General features: G+C 35.6%; 1 protein-coding gene across 1 annotated transcript in view; it reads left to right on the forward strand.

Moving 5' to 3' along the window:
* The window catches only part of Cad99C (cadherin 99C), a 381,342-nt gene that overhangs the window by 246,655 nt on the left and 114,127 nt on the right, over positions 1–20,560 (forward strand). Inside the window, exon 2 of the mRNA XM_076527266.1 lies at positions 3,053–3,128. Coding sequence (XP_076383381.1) covers positions 3,053–3,128 — 76 coding nt within the window. The remainder of the gene's footprint in view (positions 1–3,052; positions 3,129–20,560) is intronic.

A 20,560-nucleotide genomic window follows, 5' to 3' on the forward strand; every position in this document is an offset into this window, starting at 1 on the left:
TGGCCAATTTTTACCAAAAATTTTGATAATTTTTTACTATTACTGTAATTTTTTTTAGCAGTGTGTCTAAATTACCAAGATCTACGAAACGGATTATTTAAATTTTTGTTGCAGGCTCAGATAAGAAGGTTGAGAAAACATAATTTCTTAGTTTTTTTATCGTTCCAACGAATTGCAATCGAACAGAATCACAGAAAAATTCAAGTTATTTTGAACAATTTGAACAAATGTTATTTCAGTTGCGAACGTGTTAACACACTTTCCGACGCGAGTGTACATCTTTTGAAAGCCGCGAGCGTTGTTACGGGACACCGGGAAGAATAATTTGTAGGCGAGGCAGCCATTGCGACGGCTGCCGATCATTCTTCCCTCTACCCGCGAAATTCTAACGTGCTTTCTCTCCTCGTCCGAGGGAACGCGCGTTTTAATCGCTCGCCTCTCGCGCTGATTTATCTTCTAATTATTGGAATCCCGGCGTCGACGCGGAACACTGTAATTCTATCGGGAACGAAATCATTTCTACCGCCAAAAAACGCGAATGCACAATAAAACTGCACCTTGCTAAGTGATTAATGGCGGGATGCCAAACGCGCAACTCCGAGCTTATCCGGAAAACGCTGGCATAATCGTGTCCGCGAGTTCTTTTATTATGATTGGGCCGCGTATATTTACGCCGTATGCAAATTGCGTGAAACGGGAGACGTATTAACATGTTTTATTCATTTCACTCGCGGGGAATCCTCCAAATGGCGAAGGATATTTTCCTTTGCTCGATTTTTGCGTAATGAAAATTAAAGTTTGTGTCAAACGAAATGTTACGCTGCAACGTCAAAATGTTTACTATCGTAAGATGTTTATTGTTGTCAAAGAAACAAACACGCTGTTGTTAACATTCTTCGTCTAACCTTTCCTTAAAATAATTTAAACATTTCGCTCAGTGTTTCGGATTATTGCACTACTTTCAATTATAGGATCTTTATGTAAAATAGTAGAAATTGTCTGTATCGATTGCAAGACATACGAGCCAGTTGCAATCATTTTTCTTTGTTAAATAACTTTGATAACTTGGAAATTGTTCCATCGATATATTTAGTTTCTTTCAATCTTTTCACTGTTTTATATTTCATCTATCCATTGTTGCCATAAAACCCGCAGTCTAGTAACGAGAACACGCGTAACACTTCCGTTATTAGTGTCAATCGTTCCATTCAAAATATCAACGATACTTAAGTTATACTTTTCCAACATATTAAAAAGATGTTGCTGCTATGAAGCAATTTATCCGAGAAAACAGTAATTACGAAGATTTGTTGAGACGAATGAATGTAACGAGCGCGTAAAAAATGAAAGTAGTTCTCGAACACTCGCATGTATGTTGGAAAAATAGCTGCTGGTTGCTAAAGAAGCAGAAGTTCGGATTTATAGAAACGATCATTAGACGTACAGCTTATGAATATGATGATGGAGCTATAAACTTAGCGCACCAGGTAGCCACATATAATTATGAATATTTCTAATGTGGAAGTTCTTTGCACCATATGCGCTGTGACAGCTATGACATGAAAGACATTGATCTGCCTTCGGGTATATACGTCTAAATGGTTTCCGCTTTGCTAGCGACAATTTAACGTGTAATTGTTAAATGCCCGTGCAATAATGTTATTCTAGCTACAGGGTTATCCAAAAGTACCTTTAGGATGTTGAGTGACAATATCTGTCAAACGCCATGCTCGTTTCTTGTCACTTTCTTTTTATACTAATCTACAATGATAGACAATTTTAACGATGGAGTCGTATACGGTTAAAGAGCTTATTGGAATTATTCAAATTTATTTTAAAAATCAGTGTTCAATAAAAAATATCCGCCGTAAATTACGTATTTTTTTCGGCATACATAATCGTTTATCTGAGTAAACAATGCGAAATTTGGTTAAAAAATTTGATAAAACAAAGATCTGTTCATGATAAACCAAAGTCTGGCAGACCAAAAACAGCTCGTTCGAATGAAAACATTGCTGCCGTTCGTGAAAGTGTTGCTAATGAATCATCAACGTCAATTCTACCTCGTTTTCAAGAATTTTCAAGATGTTTGCGGCGAATTTTGCATAAAGATTAGCATTTGCATGCTTACAAAATTCAATTTACGCAAGAATTGAGAGAAAGTGACAATTTGCAATGCAGAAATTTCGCTGATTGGTTGTTGGAACATCGTTCAATCGATGCATTGTTTTCACGCAATATCATCTGTAGCGATGAAGCTCATTTCACATTGGATGAACACGTCAATAAGCATAATTGTCGCATATGGGGAGATGAAAATCTAAGAACCATTCAAGAAAAATCATTTTATCCAAAGAAAGTTAGTTTGGTGTGGATTTTGGTCGAAAGGCGTAATCGGTCCATTCTTTTTCAAAAACAAGAATGAAGGTACAGTTAAAGTGAATGGTACACGTTATAATGAAATGATTATCGATTATTTATGATTGAAATTAAAATGGAACAATAAGCAATGTTTATTTTCAAGAAGACGGAGTTAGGTCACACACACAACGCCTGAAAACATCACTTTATTGCGATCAAAATTCAATGGTCGATTAATTTTAAGAAATGGTGATGTGAATTGACAACCTCGTTCACGTAATTAGACCCCACTGGACTTTTTTCTTTGGGACTATTTGAAAAGCACAGTTTATGCTAACAAATCAGTAACAATTCATGATCTAAGAAACAACATTAGAAATGAAATTGGTGAATTAAACGAGCAAATATATGGTGATCATTTGACAGATGTCATCTTTCACACATAATTGTCATAGATGATACTTGATAATTAAATTTAAAAAAAACAATACAATTTGAAATAGTTTTTTTTTTATTTAAAAAAATCTTCCTGTAGTCTATTTTGGATAATCATGTAGTTACAAGCTATTCAGGCATGATGTAATTTAAGCAAATTAGTAATTAATCGATGTATCCTATAATATACGGCGCTCCCACACATCATACCCGATTTTAAGCGATATATTTTAATCATACTGTATTCGTGTTCTAGGCAGGAAAAACGACCGCATGGATCTGGTGCTTGTTATGTCTGTGTTCGTACCTTCGGGGTGTCGCCTCCAAAGCTGGTGAGTAGATTTCATTTGATTTACGTTATCGATAACTATTGGGTTGGCAACTAAGTAATTGCCGATTTTTTTTTACTTGGAATGAAGTTTAATCTGTTTTGCGATTCTATCGCAATGCTGGTGTAGCTAATCATTTCTCTTTCGTAGTTGTCAACATTAATTAATTATTCTTCGATTTATTGGGTTGGCAACTAAGTAACTGTCGATTTGTTCAATGAAATAAAAAATTCTTTTTTACTTGGAATGAAGTTTGATCTATAACGTATTTTCCATTTTGTTCGATGACCTTTTGCCATCTCTCTGACAACTTGAAAATTCCACGCTCGTAGAAAGTCCGATCCTTGTCGGCCAAAAACTGAGTTAAGTGAGATTTTACAGCGTCATCATCATTAAAAGTTTTACCACGGAGGGAGTTGTCCAGGGATCGAAATAAGTGGTAATCCGATGGCGCGAGATCAGAGCTATATGGTGGATGTAACATCAATTCCCAAGCAATATCCATCAATTTTTGCCGAGTGGACAAAGACGTGTGCGGTCTAGCATTGTTCTGGTGGAAAATGACACCTTTACGATTGACCAATTCCGGTCGCTTTTCCTTGACCGCTGCATTCAATTTGTCCAGTTGCTAACATTCACGGATAATACAAAATAACGTAATAATAATAATTTTATAATATAACATTTACGGATATTTACGGCAATTACTTAGTTGACAACCCAATACAATACTACAAGTAATACTACAACAATAGCTATATTATTTTCGACTCACTTATTGAAAAACGAATGAATTTTCTGTGTGGCTTCAGCTTCTGACAATTGACGAAGAAAATTGATAATTTGTATAAAGATTCGCGATCTAATTATTATTCTGATTGTCTTATTTCAAGTTAATGACGAAGTTGAATGAATGTGATGCATTTATACCAAAAGGAGTAGGCGAAATTTAAAACGATGAATATGTTACAAGAATGTAGGGGCATATATTATTTTCCATTGTATTATGTATTGTTTTCGTTAAATGCATCGTTTTAATTAAAGAAAGAAATTTCCATGTTTGTTGCAATTGATGAAAATAATTTTTATTTCTTATAAAGTACCGTAGTCTTTTATAATATAACATTTACGGATATCATAAAAATGGGAGTGAGAGATATCTATAACTGAAATCGGCAATTAGTAAACGCACTAAACTAATGAGTAGACCGCAGATTTTTATGGAAGATACAAATTGTCCGCATCAATTTCTATATACAGAAAATACGTAGAAGATATGCATTTTGTTTCGCAACCATTTTAATGAGCTGTTTGATGTGTCGTTAATGTGTTTTTAATGATGTTTTTCTTGTTTTGTATTCGATCTACTCATTTTCCAAACCAGGGTTGGTACATATTCACTATTAATTTCTTCGATGATGAATTAGGCTGTCTCGAGATAAATTATTTGCTTGCGAACCGTTTCAATGATTGTAAAGATTGAGTGGTGTTAGTTGGTTCGGGACCCATTTGGACACAGAGTATAAATGTTGTTATTCGACTATCTAGTTTCCGACGATTAATTAAAAATTGTACATGTTTCGTTAAGATCTATAGAAAAACTAATGTATAGAAGAACCAATTTAACATGTTCCCTACTAGCGTCACTAGCGTACATATTTATATTCATTGTATTTATCGTATTAAATGCATACATCGCATACTTTTATAAAAGCTGATAAAAATTTCGTCAAAATAAAGCTATAAATTGTCTACAAAAATGTCATGCTGTGTATTACAATTTTAAGCAATTGTACTCAGAAAATTAATTTCGCGTACTTCGCGTGAAATACAAAATCGTGGTCGTCAAGAATGTGTAACGCTGGTAGCGAACGTGTTAAAGAATATGTTCAGGAAATTGATAAATAAAATTATAAACGATGCTGTATGATATGTACAGTTATATCTTCATCAAAAATCTTCGAGTCTTCAAGTTCTTCGCAGTAATTCCGTAGCAAATTTATTTCTGACGGATGCAGAAAATTGTTCGTGGTTCTAAGAAATTTTATGGGATTAAAAATAAATGCATCAATATTTTGCGCAGACAGTGAGCAGAGGGGAAATGACATTAAATATCAGATCATATTTCAGGAAAGAGCTATCCTCGTAAATCAGGATCCTTATGCGAGGAAAGCATGTTTGTCTCCGCTTCCTCTGCTATCGCCGTTCCTTAAGAAAACTAAGAGGATAGTAATCGCGTCATTGCCCCTTAACTCGAAAACTTTCTGCCCGATTTTCGCTCCATTCTGTCCTGTTCTTCCTTCCCGTTACTCTTCCAGATGACTATAATCCCTTCGCCCACTATCGGAGATCTTGTTTTCGAGAGTTAGTCTTCGAGCAACTTCGAAGTAACGCGCGTCACTTCGTGGCTACGGGTGACATTTTGCCACTTGATTCTCATCCTTTCCACTTGTCTATTTATAATCCTGCGAGCTCATCCTCCCGTTCGGCGTCTTCAATTTTCCTTGAACGGTTTCACCGATTCGATGACGTCAGCAATATTATTTCCACCACTCGATTCTTCAAATGCTTCGAAAGTTTTTTACGTTGTTAATGTATAATCTGAGCGTACGTTCGTGGCGTTTTCAATGTTGCAGTAAAATATTTCTTTGTAACTAGAATGCGGACCTTCGTGCAAAGTCAAAATTATCTGACACAATTGTAAGAGACGAAATTCGAATAAAAGTCTGTTTCTTCTTTTGATGATTTCAATCGATCGAGGAGAATGTAGGAATGTGCTTAGCTTCTTTTAATATCTTCGTTGTTTGGAATTTCACCTAGACATCTTTTCGTTTCAGTTGACATTTAATATACGAATAAAAGCTTATTAGCTATTTGCTAAAAGCAAATTTGTGTTGAAAGAAAAATCAACGGTTGATTTTTCTATGAAAGAAAAATCAACGGTTGTTAGGATTCATAATTGTAATAAAACTTATCTATGAAAATTCGTAATTGTATATTAATTTGGAAATGCTTTTCCTGGTTGATTAGATTCCGATTGTCCTGACTTATTACAGAAATAATCGACGTAAGTTCTTTAATTAAATAATTAGGAAAATAATACATGAAGATGGTGAAATAATACATGAAAAAATACATGAAGGATTATTATTCTTATAACTTAATATTTTATTGTGATTTTTATTGTGAGAAACAAGGAGTGTTATTGTTTGCTGACCAAATTTATGGTTAGATACTTTAGAGTTAATTAACACATTAAAACGTAAGAATTTGAAAAGTTAATTTGTAGTAGATTTCTTTTACTGTTTCTTTTTTGACATTTTGGAATGTATAGATCACATTTTAAGACGTAAGTCAAAATTGTCAACAATGCGACTTACGACGCTATAATTCCAACCCACTCGAGACCGTCACGATTTCTTAACAACATTAAAATTAAACATTAAAATATATGCAAAAATTTTGGTCGTCGCTTTTACCTCCTCGTGCTTGGGATTATTTTCTCAGGTTATTAGACAGGGTGTCTCAGGTTTTAATGTTCAAACTTTGTTAGTGTATTCTATGGCACAAAGTAAGAAAAAAATGTTATGTAAACATAGGTCATATAGAGCTTTATTAAGAAGTTATAACAAAAATTTAGAATATAGGAATAGTAATTGCATTAGAATAGTGAAGCATTGGTTTGAATAGATCAGCACATGCCGTGTGTTTATGTAAGCTGTGTTTATTAATACATTTTGAAAAGTATTAATAACCGTTATTGACAATACATGATTGACATCGATCGAAGATTTTTTTTTATTTTTTATTTCTTTTTTAGTTGATTACTATTCCTATTCTGAATTTTTGTTATAACTTCTTAATAAAGCTCTATATGACCTATGTTTACATAACTTTTTTTTTCTTACTTTGTGCAATAGAATATACTGACAAAGTTTGAACATTAAAATCTGGGACACCCTGTATAGTAGTTATTAACCCCTTAACGCGCAGAAACGTATTAACACGGGCGTGCAAAACCGGCCAAAATGTGCAGACCCGTATATATACGGTCGGCGTCGCAACTTATGTCGCTAAAATGTTCAGATTCGAATATATCCGGGCAGTAAAAATAACTTAATAAAAACCAAGGAAAATATTCAATTTATTGATATTCATCGTGTAATTCTGTATTGTAAGCTGTAAAGTTTGTTTATTTGGGATTATAAAATATGGCCTTTTAGGGTGACACTTATAAGCATCTCTGACCTGGTAATTGTTTCTATCTATCTATATCCATTATTGCGTATCTAATTAGCGTTGGCACTTTTGTGAGTTTTGTTATGACTAATTTATTTATTACTCTCCAGTTATCTCCGATCTCTTTCTATTTTTTGCTTATTCAGGAATAAAATATGCACTTTTAGGATGGCACTTATGAACATTTAGTGTATTATTCGTGAGCAAGTCGTGAAGTAAAGTAGACGTTATCAAAGTGAATTTCTTCAAAGACAATTGTTTTTTATTTTTTACAAATATTATTAGTGTCAACATATAAAAACGTTTTTGTTTTATGGTGTATTTTTATAGAGAGTAAATTGGATTTTTAGTGTATAAAAGGTATGTTTTCTAATGTTGAAATAAGGAATGTTGGGCTATGTGCTGCACCTTGTTTTGAAATTTACCATACAAAAGAAAATTTTGAATAGTTTTAGTTTATTATATATTTTTCAGCTAATAAATATTATTATTATATTATTACAAATTTAGGTAAAATTAAATATTTTTCAGTTTTTTTTTTCGTCTCCTCCTTCCCCTTCAAAATAGTAACTGGTAATTGAAAAACAGTACGATGGGTACAAAATTCGATCTGCAATGCGATTCAATATTCACTATAATTATTTATCCACTATTTTTATTGAATTTTTAGTAATTTTTGCATTTTTTTTACATATTTATTGAAATTAAGGTCCAAATATGTATTTTCTTAGATAAAAAAATTGATTTTTTTTGGTCGGTTTTTTTTTAAATTGTGCATTAAGGGGTTAATCAAATTTCTGATATAGATACATCGATAGCAAACAAACAATTGCAAGAAAAGTCTCAAGATCAACCTAAACGATTCGAAAAGCCTACACCCTCTGCACGCGGCTGTCTCAAATTTCGCATAAGAAACATGATAGACATCTTACAGAAATCACGTCAAATCGAAATCAACCTCTGTTCGCCAGGCTCGCGAGATATCGCCTCCAATCCCCAGCAGCTTTTACTTTTCGATATATAGGCTAACAGCTCGCTCGAGGTATCTCTCGGATCACAATGAAAGTGATAGGAGCGAAGGGAAATATACGGCTTCGTGATCGTTGTAAACGCGGCGGCTGCGATAGTGCCGGTCACCCGGCCGCCGCTCGAGAGCCGCGACGATAATTGCGGAGGTCGTGCTATTAGTAGCTTTAATATAAATCCAGTAGTTTCGCCGGGCAACACCCGGAAGGCTGTATTTAGGCGTTGCGAGATAAACGTCGAGGTGCTATTTCGGATGGCCGAAGGATAGAAGGTGGCATACGGTAATTGGCCGAATGGAGAGGGAGATCTGGCACTCTGTCGAGAACTGTTGCCGCCCGGTGCATAACTCTCTCTAAATGGTCAAGCTGGGAATCGTGGGAATCGAGGCTGAAAACGCGACAGAACCGGACCAAACGTTTGCTCGCTTTTCAGAGTTTGCTATCGGTAGAAACGTTTCCACCGAACTGTTATCAGCAGGGGTCTACCTAAGCCTTTCACGCAGCTCCTGACAAATCGCCCGACTCCGTACGCAAACAGCGATCGGACCCTCCCGCAGGGAAATAGAAACATTCGGTCGCGATCGATGTCCATGCTTGCAATTACTAATCCCGCAACCTGATCACGAGAAATCATAGCCGTTCCTCTAATGCAATCCACCGACGCGAATCCGATATTGACATGTCACGTTCGGTCGCGAGCGAACCGTGGATCCGACACGCTTTGTTCGACATTGTTCCCTGGCGATACGCCGGGAAATAACATCTACAGCGTCGACTCGATTTACGGGTCTATGCTTCGATTAACCTTTCATGGCTCTGTTTAACTCTGAAGTCAAATGTACCGAATTATCGTTGCGTTTTAATCCGTTGCCAGTTTCGCAAATTTCACGAAATCGGTTCAAAAAATATCTCTATCTGGTTTCTTTCGCAAATTCGGTTGTTATGCCGATGTAAAAGTGGATTCAAGTAGTGAATGCACTCTTTTTATTTATAAAAATGATAAAGCTACTCGTAAATACGTGCAATACAATTGAGCCGTTTATTTTGAAAGTGGCATAAGTCACTTTTTCAACAAAATCGAGTTAATGGTATTGAACGGTATATTTTCATTTTAAAAAAATTTGCAATCAATAAGTTGAGAATTATTGAGATTTGTTCGAGAGAAGTTTTGCTAATTAACGATATAACAAACATGTTTATTTTGAAAGTGGCCTAAGTCGCTGTACTCGGGAAATTAATTGCGAGGCTTAGTGTAAAAGAAATAGAAACGCGTGATAAGTGTGTGTGAAGTATTGTTTTGAATTATTTTTAGTATTTTTAAAAAAGTTGTGATCACACTGGACTTATTTTTATAAGTGCGAAAGAATAGTGCAGTTTTGTAAATTATATTATAGTGATGTGGCGGCTACCTCCAGACCCGCCAGCAAATTTGATTTGTCACCAAAAAGAGGAAGACCTAGGCGTTATTCACAAATAGAAATGGATCAGTTATACGCTGGATCTCGTCCTGTTTTTTCAGCAAAATACAAAGACATGATGGACTTGCTTAATTATATACTCCCAACATACCACAGTTATTTTAAAAATTTGAAACAAAACACGATTTCCGAGGACTTAATCACTCCTATTGATGACGAAAATTCAATTGAACCGATGTATTTTCATATAAATTACTTATACTTATGTTTCAAAATGTACTAATTATTTTTGTATTTTATGAATATTAAAATAAAAAATACTTAAATCAAACCTTTATATTAAATATGTTCATGGTATAAATTATTATTATATATGTAATTTATTCAACAATTTTAGTAAATCACTGTCCTCTCAAAACATCACTTCGGTAAAATACGTCGGACAAAATTAATATATGTCAGTCATTTTTCTAAACTATTTATTTCGAAAGTGGCTTAAGTCACTTTACCGTAATGAAAAGTGGTGATTTTTTAATGTTTATACGAAATTATTTATACCGAGAAAGATATCAGTATCCTGAGATAACAAATACAAGTGAATCTTCTCGAAAGTTAGTATCCATATTTTGAAACGTGTTAAAACGCAAACCCTTAAATATATCGACTTAAAAACAAAGTGACTTATGCCACTTTCAAAATAAACGGCTCAATTCATACAATTTCTTTTAAGGTATACGATTATGCGTGAGCTTGTGACTATCTCGGGCTGAACTGGCAAGGGGCTTCACTTTTAGCTACAATGTGGTAAAAATTGTTTCTCTTCTGTCACTAGACTGCGAATTTTTATACAAAATAGAAATTGTCTGGACTAATTGCAAATTACCTTTCTTTATTTACTTATTTTATTGAGTTACGAATAATGTAATAGTATTTTCGAATAAATTACATGCTTTTAACGTTTTGTACTCGATCTACTCATTTTTGTAATAAATGCATAAGATCCGCAGTCTATTTGCCACCAAGAAGATTTTATTGAATTTGCAATAGGGGAAACTAAACAACATTTTCTTTTATGACAATAATGATAGAAACATAGTAATGTTACGTCACGTGGAATCACGTGAAATCATGTGATAGTCGGAGAGTGCGAGCATACGTATTTTTATGATTTCAAATCTGTTAGAAATGGATCAGTGTCACGTCGCGTGAAATCACGTGAAATCATGTGACGCGATCCTGATCTGCTTCTAACAGATTTGAAGCAATAAAAATATGTGCTGGTTCAGACTCTTCGAATGTCACGCCATTTCGCGTGATTTCACGCGACGCGACATTAGTATGTTTCTACCATAAATATTTCATGAAGAAAGTGCAACATGATTCGTTGTATGCGCAAACAGCAATATAGCAAACAATCAATAATCTACGTTCAACCATTTTTTTTTCAACCCTGCCTTTTCATTCTTACGCCAGAGTCTCTCACATCTTGTGCTACATTCTCCCTGTACATTCTTTTACATTCACCGATTGATATTTAAAATGTAAACCAAGTTTTATAATAAAACCATCTCACACGAATTTGACATCTTAATTTTCAGACCTTGTTTCATTTGTCGGAATAAATTCACTTTTATTAAAAGTTATTGTTGGGTATCGGTGCTTATGCATAAGCAAGGAACTCAAGCTGTTATTTTAGAGCAAAACAGTATTTTATTTAGTTAACAGAAACAAGGTGAGTAGAAAATGTGAAAGAATAGGATAAGGAGACAACCGAGTAAATGCAATTACTCTTGCGAAGGCTGTCGTTCGACTGACTAGGCAGCGTAGTTTTTCTTTCTAAAGTTGCCAGAGACACAGGATAAACACATGCAAGTGATTATCCTTACCCTGTGCATTTATTGCCCTGGCAGCGTCGTTTCCGGCTCGAACGTCGCATCGGTGAGCCGACCTATAAGTGTACGACCCCCCCCCCCCCTCCTCCGAGGGTCATACCGCAAGATATAATAAAACTAGAATCAAAGCATGCATGTAACAAATACTTAAAACTATATAGACATTTCAATAGTTATGATTTCGTTGTTGATTTATACGTAGACAATGATGGGAAAATTTCCTCTTTGTTTAACCCTAGAAAGATAACCATATGACAACGTACGTAAAAGATAACCATACGCTTCAGAGGCGCATGCTTTTCTAAGGCGTCAATTTTATACTAACAATGGATATTTATTTAAGTGAATCTAGTCATTTTAAAGGTTTGGCATTATTGTAAAAATAAAATGCATTTATATTATATTTTTTTATATTTTAAGTAATTTTAAACTTAAATCACTAGACCTCTATGAAAAATTAACAAAAATCAACAGTCTTCGCAGGCGCCTCTGCGACGTAGGTTATCTTTCTCGGGTTAAGGGGAATATATGTACATACATGTTATAACAGATATATTAAATGCACGAACTAATTCCTGCCCTCGAAACGAATAGATTTCTTTGAATAAATGTAGTCACAATCTCTGCGTTTGCGTCATTATCGTGTATCCAACAATTGCAAAATGACGAGGGTTAATGAGAAAAGAAAGGAATTTCAGATTCTTACAGATAGAACAGTAGATTTTGTCACATCTTTTATTTTAATTACAAGATTATAAAAACAATAAATCATGACTTAGGCTGATTCATACAATTTAGACTGAATAAATCATGACTTAGACGGATTTTAATGTGATGTACAGAAAAATATGATATAAAATGACAGATGTACACAAAATAATATAAGTTATACATTATATAGAAATTTTCCTAGAAAATTTGTGTTGCAACACAAATAGATTTGGTTACGAGATTAACCGTGTTCTAATATGAAAATTTGAGTCATAGCTCGTTGTAAATGTGCATAACTATGACTAACAGGGATTCATTTGTAGTCTTACTAATTAAACATCCGGGTTTTAATCTAAAAAAAAAAAACAGAATATTATATAAATCGTATACAAACACTTGATATAATAATATCTTTTAAAACGTAGTAACTTCTTAAAAATTGAACTAAATGACACGAATTTGTTTTGAGTAGTTGGAAGAATTAGTTTACTAGACAATGTCTACAAAAATATAGCAAAAATTGCAATCGGCTGGAATGACAATAAAATAAACGAATTACGTTCTCCACCTTTTACCTGGGCTTATGACAAACATTTAAACAATATGTTTCGTAGAAATTGATAAATAAAATGCATTCTATGTTGGATTTTTAAATGAATAGTAAAAATTACATATCTTTTTTTGAAAGATGCTCGTTTAATCAAAATATGACCCATTTGCATCGATACGCTTTTCCCAAGGAATCTTTAATTTATAAATGCCATTTTTAACACCGGATTTGTGGAACCCGTCAAAATGACGGGTCACTAATTTTTTAATTTACGATTATTCATATCGTAAAAATACATTTATGAGAAATTTATTCAATTTACATGTTACTTACGACAAATGTTACAATCACTGTTAAAAATCAGAATAAATAGAATAAATGTCTTATTGTTACTTTTATAAACTAATATAAAACAGCTGTTTTTTGTGCTCCGTAAATCTAATGTTAAAGGAGTTTCATGGTCTTTCGAACGAATGAACTCGGCTTGTAAAAAAATCGCACGAATATCCGCAGAATTCGTGCTCGTACAAAACTCCAAAGAAATGGCAAAAATGCAGTATTTTGAAACAGTTCTCGTCGGCAAAATATAACGCTGACAACGCAAAGTAAGAGCGGTATGCGATGAACAACAACGCAACGTAAGCATTTGTAATTTGTACCGACCTAATAATTAAACGACGGAAACAGAACTGGTCGGAACAGCAACACTCTTCCCGAGAAAACAGAGTGCAAGAAAACTGTCAGCTGGCGGCGAACGAGCAGCAACACCTATGCGCCGGTTGCAGCAATTCAGCTCCCTTTTTTAGCTCAGCTCGAGCCGGCCTCCGGTTCTCCCGTCCGTCTCGCAGAAGCGATTGCAACTGTGCGTACATTTTATCGGTCTTAAGGAGCCATTTAGACGGCAATTTTTCGCGCTTACTTTGCAGCGAGCCTGTGCATCGCGTTCCACGCCGCTTGCACGTACCGATCTCTCACGGATCCCGCGCGGCCTCCTCGCGAACCGCTGCTTCGTAAACATCGACACCGTTCCCAGTTGTGCACGCGGCATATAAAACCGATACAGTCGTAAAAGTAGCGTTACGTACCCGAGGAAATCCCCTCGATAAATCACCGAAGATTATGAACTGGCCGGTGTATTTTTCCCGGCGATCCTCCGCGGTGAACAAAGGCCGCTGGGCTCCTCTGGTAGCGGCGCGTCTCTTCTCCCGCGCCTTCGTAAATTCGGTTTCTCTCCCCTAACGACGACGCCGCACCGTGGCGAGATACTCGCCGACGATTCCATTCGCAGTTCATAAGGCATGTGATACACGACCACGGCGAGACCGGCCAAAAGATATGGGTCGCGATCGGCACGCTTGCTCCTTGGGTATGCACTTTCTAATGCAACCGCTTTCCAAGAAATGGCCACACTACGATGGTAGAGCTCACCTTTCCTCCGAGAAAAGGATTTTCGGAGGACGTGTCGCGATCGGGAAACCAGCTGTCGATTGCTGCACCGAACACCGGCTAGGAATTTTGTTCGTACGTATCCTGACGCTCGTTTATCAAGATCGGATCGGATTTTCTCTACCACGCGAATTCCAGAGTTTCTTTTTAGGATCGGGAGAATCAAAATTTGACTTTGGACTGCGACTATGCAAGAGTGGGGTATTCTATTGCGAAAATAAACTAGTTAATTATATTGGGTTGGCAACTAAGTAATTGCCGATTTGTTCAATGAAATTAAAATTTTTTTTTACTTGGAACGAAGTTTAATCTGTAATGTATTTTCCATTTTGTTCGATGACCTTTTGCCATCTCTCTGACAACTTGAAAATTCCACGCTCGTAGAAAGTCTGATCGTTTTCGGCCAAAAACTGAGTTAAGGGCGAGATCAGGGCTATATGGTGGGAGTAACATCAATTTCCAAGCAATATCCATCAATTTTTGCCGAGTGGACAAAGACGTGTGCGGCCTAGCATTGTCCTGCTGGAAAATGACACCATTACGATTGACCAATTCTGGTCGCTTTTCCTTGACCGCTGCATTCAATTTGTCCAGCTGCTAACATTCGCGGATAATAAAAAATAACATAATAATAATAATAATAATAATAATTTTATAATACAACATTTACGGATATCATCAAAATGGGAGTGTGAGACATCTATAACTGAAATCGGCAGTTACTTAGTTGCCAATCCAATACACGCATAAAAAATGTTTCCCACAGAAATTAAATGGTTTCGAGGGGGCTTCGAGATGATATAATTAATTTTTGTGCAAGTGGACGCGTACAGGGCAAATGAAGGGCAAAACATTATTAGACCGTGAAAAAATTATTTGTTTACGAGACACTTGAGAGAAAATATTGCAAAGCAATAGTCGTGTCGATATTGACCGCTTTAATGTGACAGTATTTTGACGAATAATTTCGTGCATAGTCTTGCAATATTTGTACTTAAGTATTTCGTAAACTAATAATTTTTTGAAGTGTGAGATCTGATATTCTTTTTGATATTTATTTGTAAAACGTATTTCAATTGATATTTGTTTTACATCTAATTATGTAGAGTTGCTATTCTGGAAGAAAACAGATAAATTTTCTTTTGTCAAAGAAACTAATAGAAATAAGTGATAACGAAATTGAAACAGAGAAAGAAGCCAATAGAATTCTCGAGCAGTGAAGATGGAAATCTTCGCTATATATCTCCTACCAAGAAATGAGCCAAATTTATTTCTAATTCTGAAAGTGAAAGTAAAGACAAAGTTTTTCGTTGTATAACGTAAAAAACATTTCCGATGAAGTTTTCAATAATAAATCTTTCATTTAAATTGATTCGAAACTATATACTTTTGCAAAAACCTTCAATTTTGCTGTAGGAGTCAAATTGGCTCGCTTCAATAAAAATAGGTGGGTTAGAGAGTCCGGGAGAGACCAACCAGTGTATATACCTCGAAACGACGACGCCATATGGCGTTGTGCTAAAAGTCGGAAAATACTTTAATAAATTGATTTTGATCACGTATTGCAAATATCGCGAAACTGTACCCTGATCTTGCTAATTGCGTTTAAAGCTTTAGGTGGATTTGAAAGTTTTTTTGACTAATATTATAGTCGTAGCAGTAATTCACAGATAAGTAAGTTCATTTATACTATTTTAATTTTAAGGGATATATTATGCATAACATTACTGTATAACCTCAATAGTACGTTTGTATTCATTTCTACTTTATATTAAGAATGCGTTCGATCTTTCTCGTAATCCTGGTATAGACCGACCATACTAATCCGGGTAATGTTCGACCACGTTAATTGTTCCGTCCTACGATAAAATTTGTATCCCTCTTCTATCCGGTTTTCCTCGAAGCGAATTTGTTTTCTTTCCAAGTTGCAATTAGCTTAATTTCCAAAGAATTCCACTCGGCTTAGCCAGACAATACCTGTATTTCCACAAACAAGTGCAACTGTCATGGTCAGAAAACGCGGTAGGCAATTTGCAAACATTATAAACAGTTCAGTGAACGTTAAGACAAGGAAGAACAAAGGAACTATAAAGAAACATGGGAGTGTTTCAATTGAAAGGGGGAAGAATGTAGAGAAACGTAGAAAACAATTAGAACAATCATTCGACTCGAGCAGAGATAATCTAGTTTTACAAGAAAGTGGCATGTCATTGAAAGAATGGAACCAAAATGAATGCGTGAGATGCAGAGAGGACTATTTCGAAACCACAAAAAATGACTCAAAACTGGCTCAAATATGTGAGGTGTAGTCGTTGCCATCACGAGTGATGCTCCAACATGAGAATTTTTGCGATTTATGTGGACAGCTGAAGAAAAGAATAACATAAGAATTACTGTCTTTACTTATAATACTTTTTATAAGCTACAATCAAGGGTATATTTCGAGGTCGCTCTCGCTTGTAGTAAGTGGATGCTCTAACTCGGTGATGCGGCTGAGATCGTCCACTTACAGTATTTTTGTTTTTTGTTTGATAACGGTTGTGTATATTAGGTCTACCGGAAAGTTCTGTCCGTTTGTGAAGCGAGAGAAAATAATAAATTTTTCATACATTTAATAATATTTATTGTACAATATAATTTCTGTCGTTACTTATAGCCTTTTGTCAGCGTGATGGCAATTTTATGGCAAACGTCAATACCATTTTTTGAGAAATATTAAGTTGTAACATAAGTTGATCCCGCTTTGTTACTTAATTGCGTAACAATGCTTTGTCGATTCATTTGCAACTTCACGCCGTCAAGTGTTTTACCTCTTTTTTCTTGTTTAGGTTTCGGCGATTATTTTTGCGCAAGTCTGATTACAATCGGTGATCTTTTCTACTGTCTATAAAAGTTTTCAAACGCCTGGGGATAAAGAATATTTTCGTCACATTTTGCTTTTTTACTGCAAATTTTTTTACTAAAATTTTTGCTAAAAATTCGTGTTTCGCGCGGCGTCGATGCAATTGGCGAATGAACGCGTAGGAAATTGTTAAAAACATTTAAGGATGGATTTAGACCTGAAAGAGATGCACTTCGTTCTGGACGCCCTGTGACGACAGATTCTGCACGAATCAAGGCCATCATTAACAATAATCATCGTATAACAATACGCGATACCGCAGAAACGTTAAAAAATATCCATCATGACGGTTTCGAAGCATATTTGTGATCTTGGACTGACGGAAACGAGACGAATTTATGTTAAAACCTAGTATATATATGTCGCAAACGAACGTGTATATACGAAGCTTAAAATGACATTATCGGACAGAACATTTCGGTAGACCTAATATTTTAAATTGACGCAAAATATTGTCTGTATATATATATATATATGTATGTATGTTAAATTACTTAGACATTGCTGCAATTTGGTTAATACAATAAAATTCTGAAAAACCACAGCAACACGATACTTTTTGCAAAAAGTGGTTACACTCTCTCGGACTTACTCTATATAATCAACATTCGTAACTCCAGCGTTAACAAACAAAAATGCGATGCATAGGGATGTACCAGCCGAAATAAACGTCCGCGGAGGTTTCGCGTGGTCGATAAAAAGAGGTTCAGCAAGATCCTCGTTCCGATATATAATAATAAGAGCCGACAATTCCCTCGAAAGTATCGAATCCCGCGCGGCAAGAGAGATGGGCGAAAGTAGCCGGGGATTAAGTATTCCTTCGATCAGGTGACACGGCGTCACCTACATCCGAGGATCATCGTTCACCGGGCTTGCTCGCGGATCTCCCGTCTAGTCCGAGAAAAGTCCGGCGTGTTTTCGTTCCCCGTTAAAGAGTATTCATTAAAGATGCGGTCCGGATACGGCCGGTGGCTCCGAAGTGGGTAAGCCGCACGGAGAAAAGGCAAATGTCATCCGGCGTCTGCAGCATGGAATAAGTTTCATTCGAGAGGAGCGGTGCATCTTCGTTTGCCGCGGCCATTAGCGTTCGACGTTAACCTTTCGGAGAAAGATCATAGCCGAGAGGCACACATTTGTTCGGAGTCCGCTGCGCCTTTTGTGCCTGCTATCCACGTCCGTGGGCCGCTTTTGACCCTCCGCTGTCAGGTGAGAACACTCATAAGGCGCCAGCTACGAGGGTGCGCTATGCGAGCGTGAATTATTAGGGAAGCTCCACGGGACGCGATAAAGGGGTATCCGGTCACCGTTCGTTTGCACATCGATATATCTTCTCAGCTTACCTTTGCCGCATGTCCTCCGCGAAACACAGCCGGAATTTAACGGTTTCCAAAGGTACACGCTACTCTTGGTCGAACAATCATATTGGATTTTTAACCCCTTAACGCGCAGAAACGTATTAACACGGGCGTGCAAAACCGGCCAAAATGTGCAGACCCGTATATATACGGTCGGCGTCGCAACTTATGTCGCTAAAATGTTCAGATTCGAATATATCCGGGCAGTAAAAATAACTTAATAAAAACCAAGGAAAACATTCAATTTATTGATATTCATCGTGTAATTCTGTATTGTAAGCTGTAAAGTTTGTTTATTTGGGATTATAAAATATGGCCTTTTAGGGTGACACTTATAAGCATCTCTGACCTGGTAATTGTTTCTATCTATCTATATCCATTATTGCGTATCTAATTAGCGTTGGCACTTTTGTGAGTTTTGTTATGACTAATTTATTTATTACTCTCCAGTTATCTCCGATCTCTTTCTATTTTTTGCTTATTCAGGAATAAAATATGCACTTTTAGGATGGAAGTAAAGTAGACGTTATCAAAGTGAATTTCTTCAAAGACAATTGTTTTTTATTTTTTACAAATATTATTAGTGTCAACATATAAAAACGTTTTTGTTTTATGGTGTATTTTTATAGAGAGTAAATTGGATTTTTAGTGTATAAAAGGTATGTTTTCTAATGTTGAAATAAGGAATGTTGGGCTATGTGCTGCACCTTGTTTTGAAATTTACCATACAAAAGAAAATTTTGAATAGTTTTAGTTTATTATATATTTTTCAGCTAATAAATATTATTATTATATTATTGCAAATTTAGGTAAAATTAAATATTTTTCAGTTTTTTTTTCGTCTCCTCCTTCCCCTTCAAAATAGTAACTGGTAATTGAAAAACAGTACGATGGGTACAAAATTCGATCTGCAATGCGATTCAATATTCACTATAATTATTTATCCACTATTTTTATTGAATTTTTAGTAATTTTTGCATTTTTTTTACATATTTATTGAAATTAAGGTCCAAATATGTATTTTCTTAGATAAAAAAAATTGATTTTTTTTGGTCACTTTTTTTTTTTTAAATTGTGCATTAAGGGGTTAATAGAGCTGGTACCTTTTTCGAATGGACGGCAGACCAGAAAAGATTGGATCGCATCCACAAGGTCCAGGAAAGATTTGGAAAGAATATAAAACGTTCTATTTGGTAACGAAATACTGAAATGAATTTAAATTGTAGTTGAATATCTTCTCTATAAAGGGTGAGTCAAGAAACTGGGCCGAGCTGTGGCTCCGTTCCAGGTGAATTTAAAACAAAGTTGTAGAGGATAATTTTGCACTATTTAAAAGGTCCTATTGTCCTCTGGGATGATTTTATTCACAAGTTGCAAAGTGCAACTGCACATTATTTAATTAGAGCTATATATTTTTTGCAGGTAGATCGATTCTCTAGAACATTCTCGGTAGAAAAAATATTGGGATACAACACCACGAAAAATAATATCTTCCAAGATATTTTATATACAATTTTCTATGTCGAATCTTAACAACACGTCGCGACGCGACGATGCTGTTTTATTTATCGTCATCATACTTACCGTTAAAAAAGTAGAAAATATTTCATAAAATGTTACTTTGTTCTGCAGAAACTGCAATTTGTTCCACATTTGATTTTGCATCACCAAGAAATCAGCAATTGCAAAGGTCATCTTCTTAAATTAATAGAAGCTTCGCCAAAACCTTTGCAGCACGATTTTGCAAGCATTTCGAGTAGAACGGGCAACGAACGAAGAAAAAACAGTCGCGTCGTTCCGAGAAACGCCTCCTTCCGAATTTTCAAGACGGTGATTCCATAATTTATCTGTAAAATGAATCGGTCTCGGTCGTCGGCCACGCTGGCCGTTTAAATTG

This window comes from Megalopta genalis, chromosome 17 (genome assembly GCF_051020955.1).
Source record: "Megalopta genalis isolate 19385.01 chromosome 17, iyMegGena1_principal, whole genome shotgun sequence".
Lineage (NCBI taxonomy): Eukaryota > Metazoa > Arthropoda > Insecta > Hymenoptera > Halictidae > Megalopta > Megalopta genalis.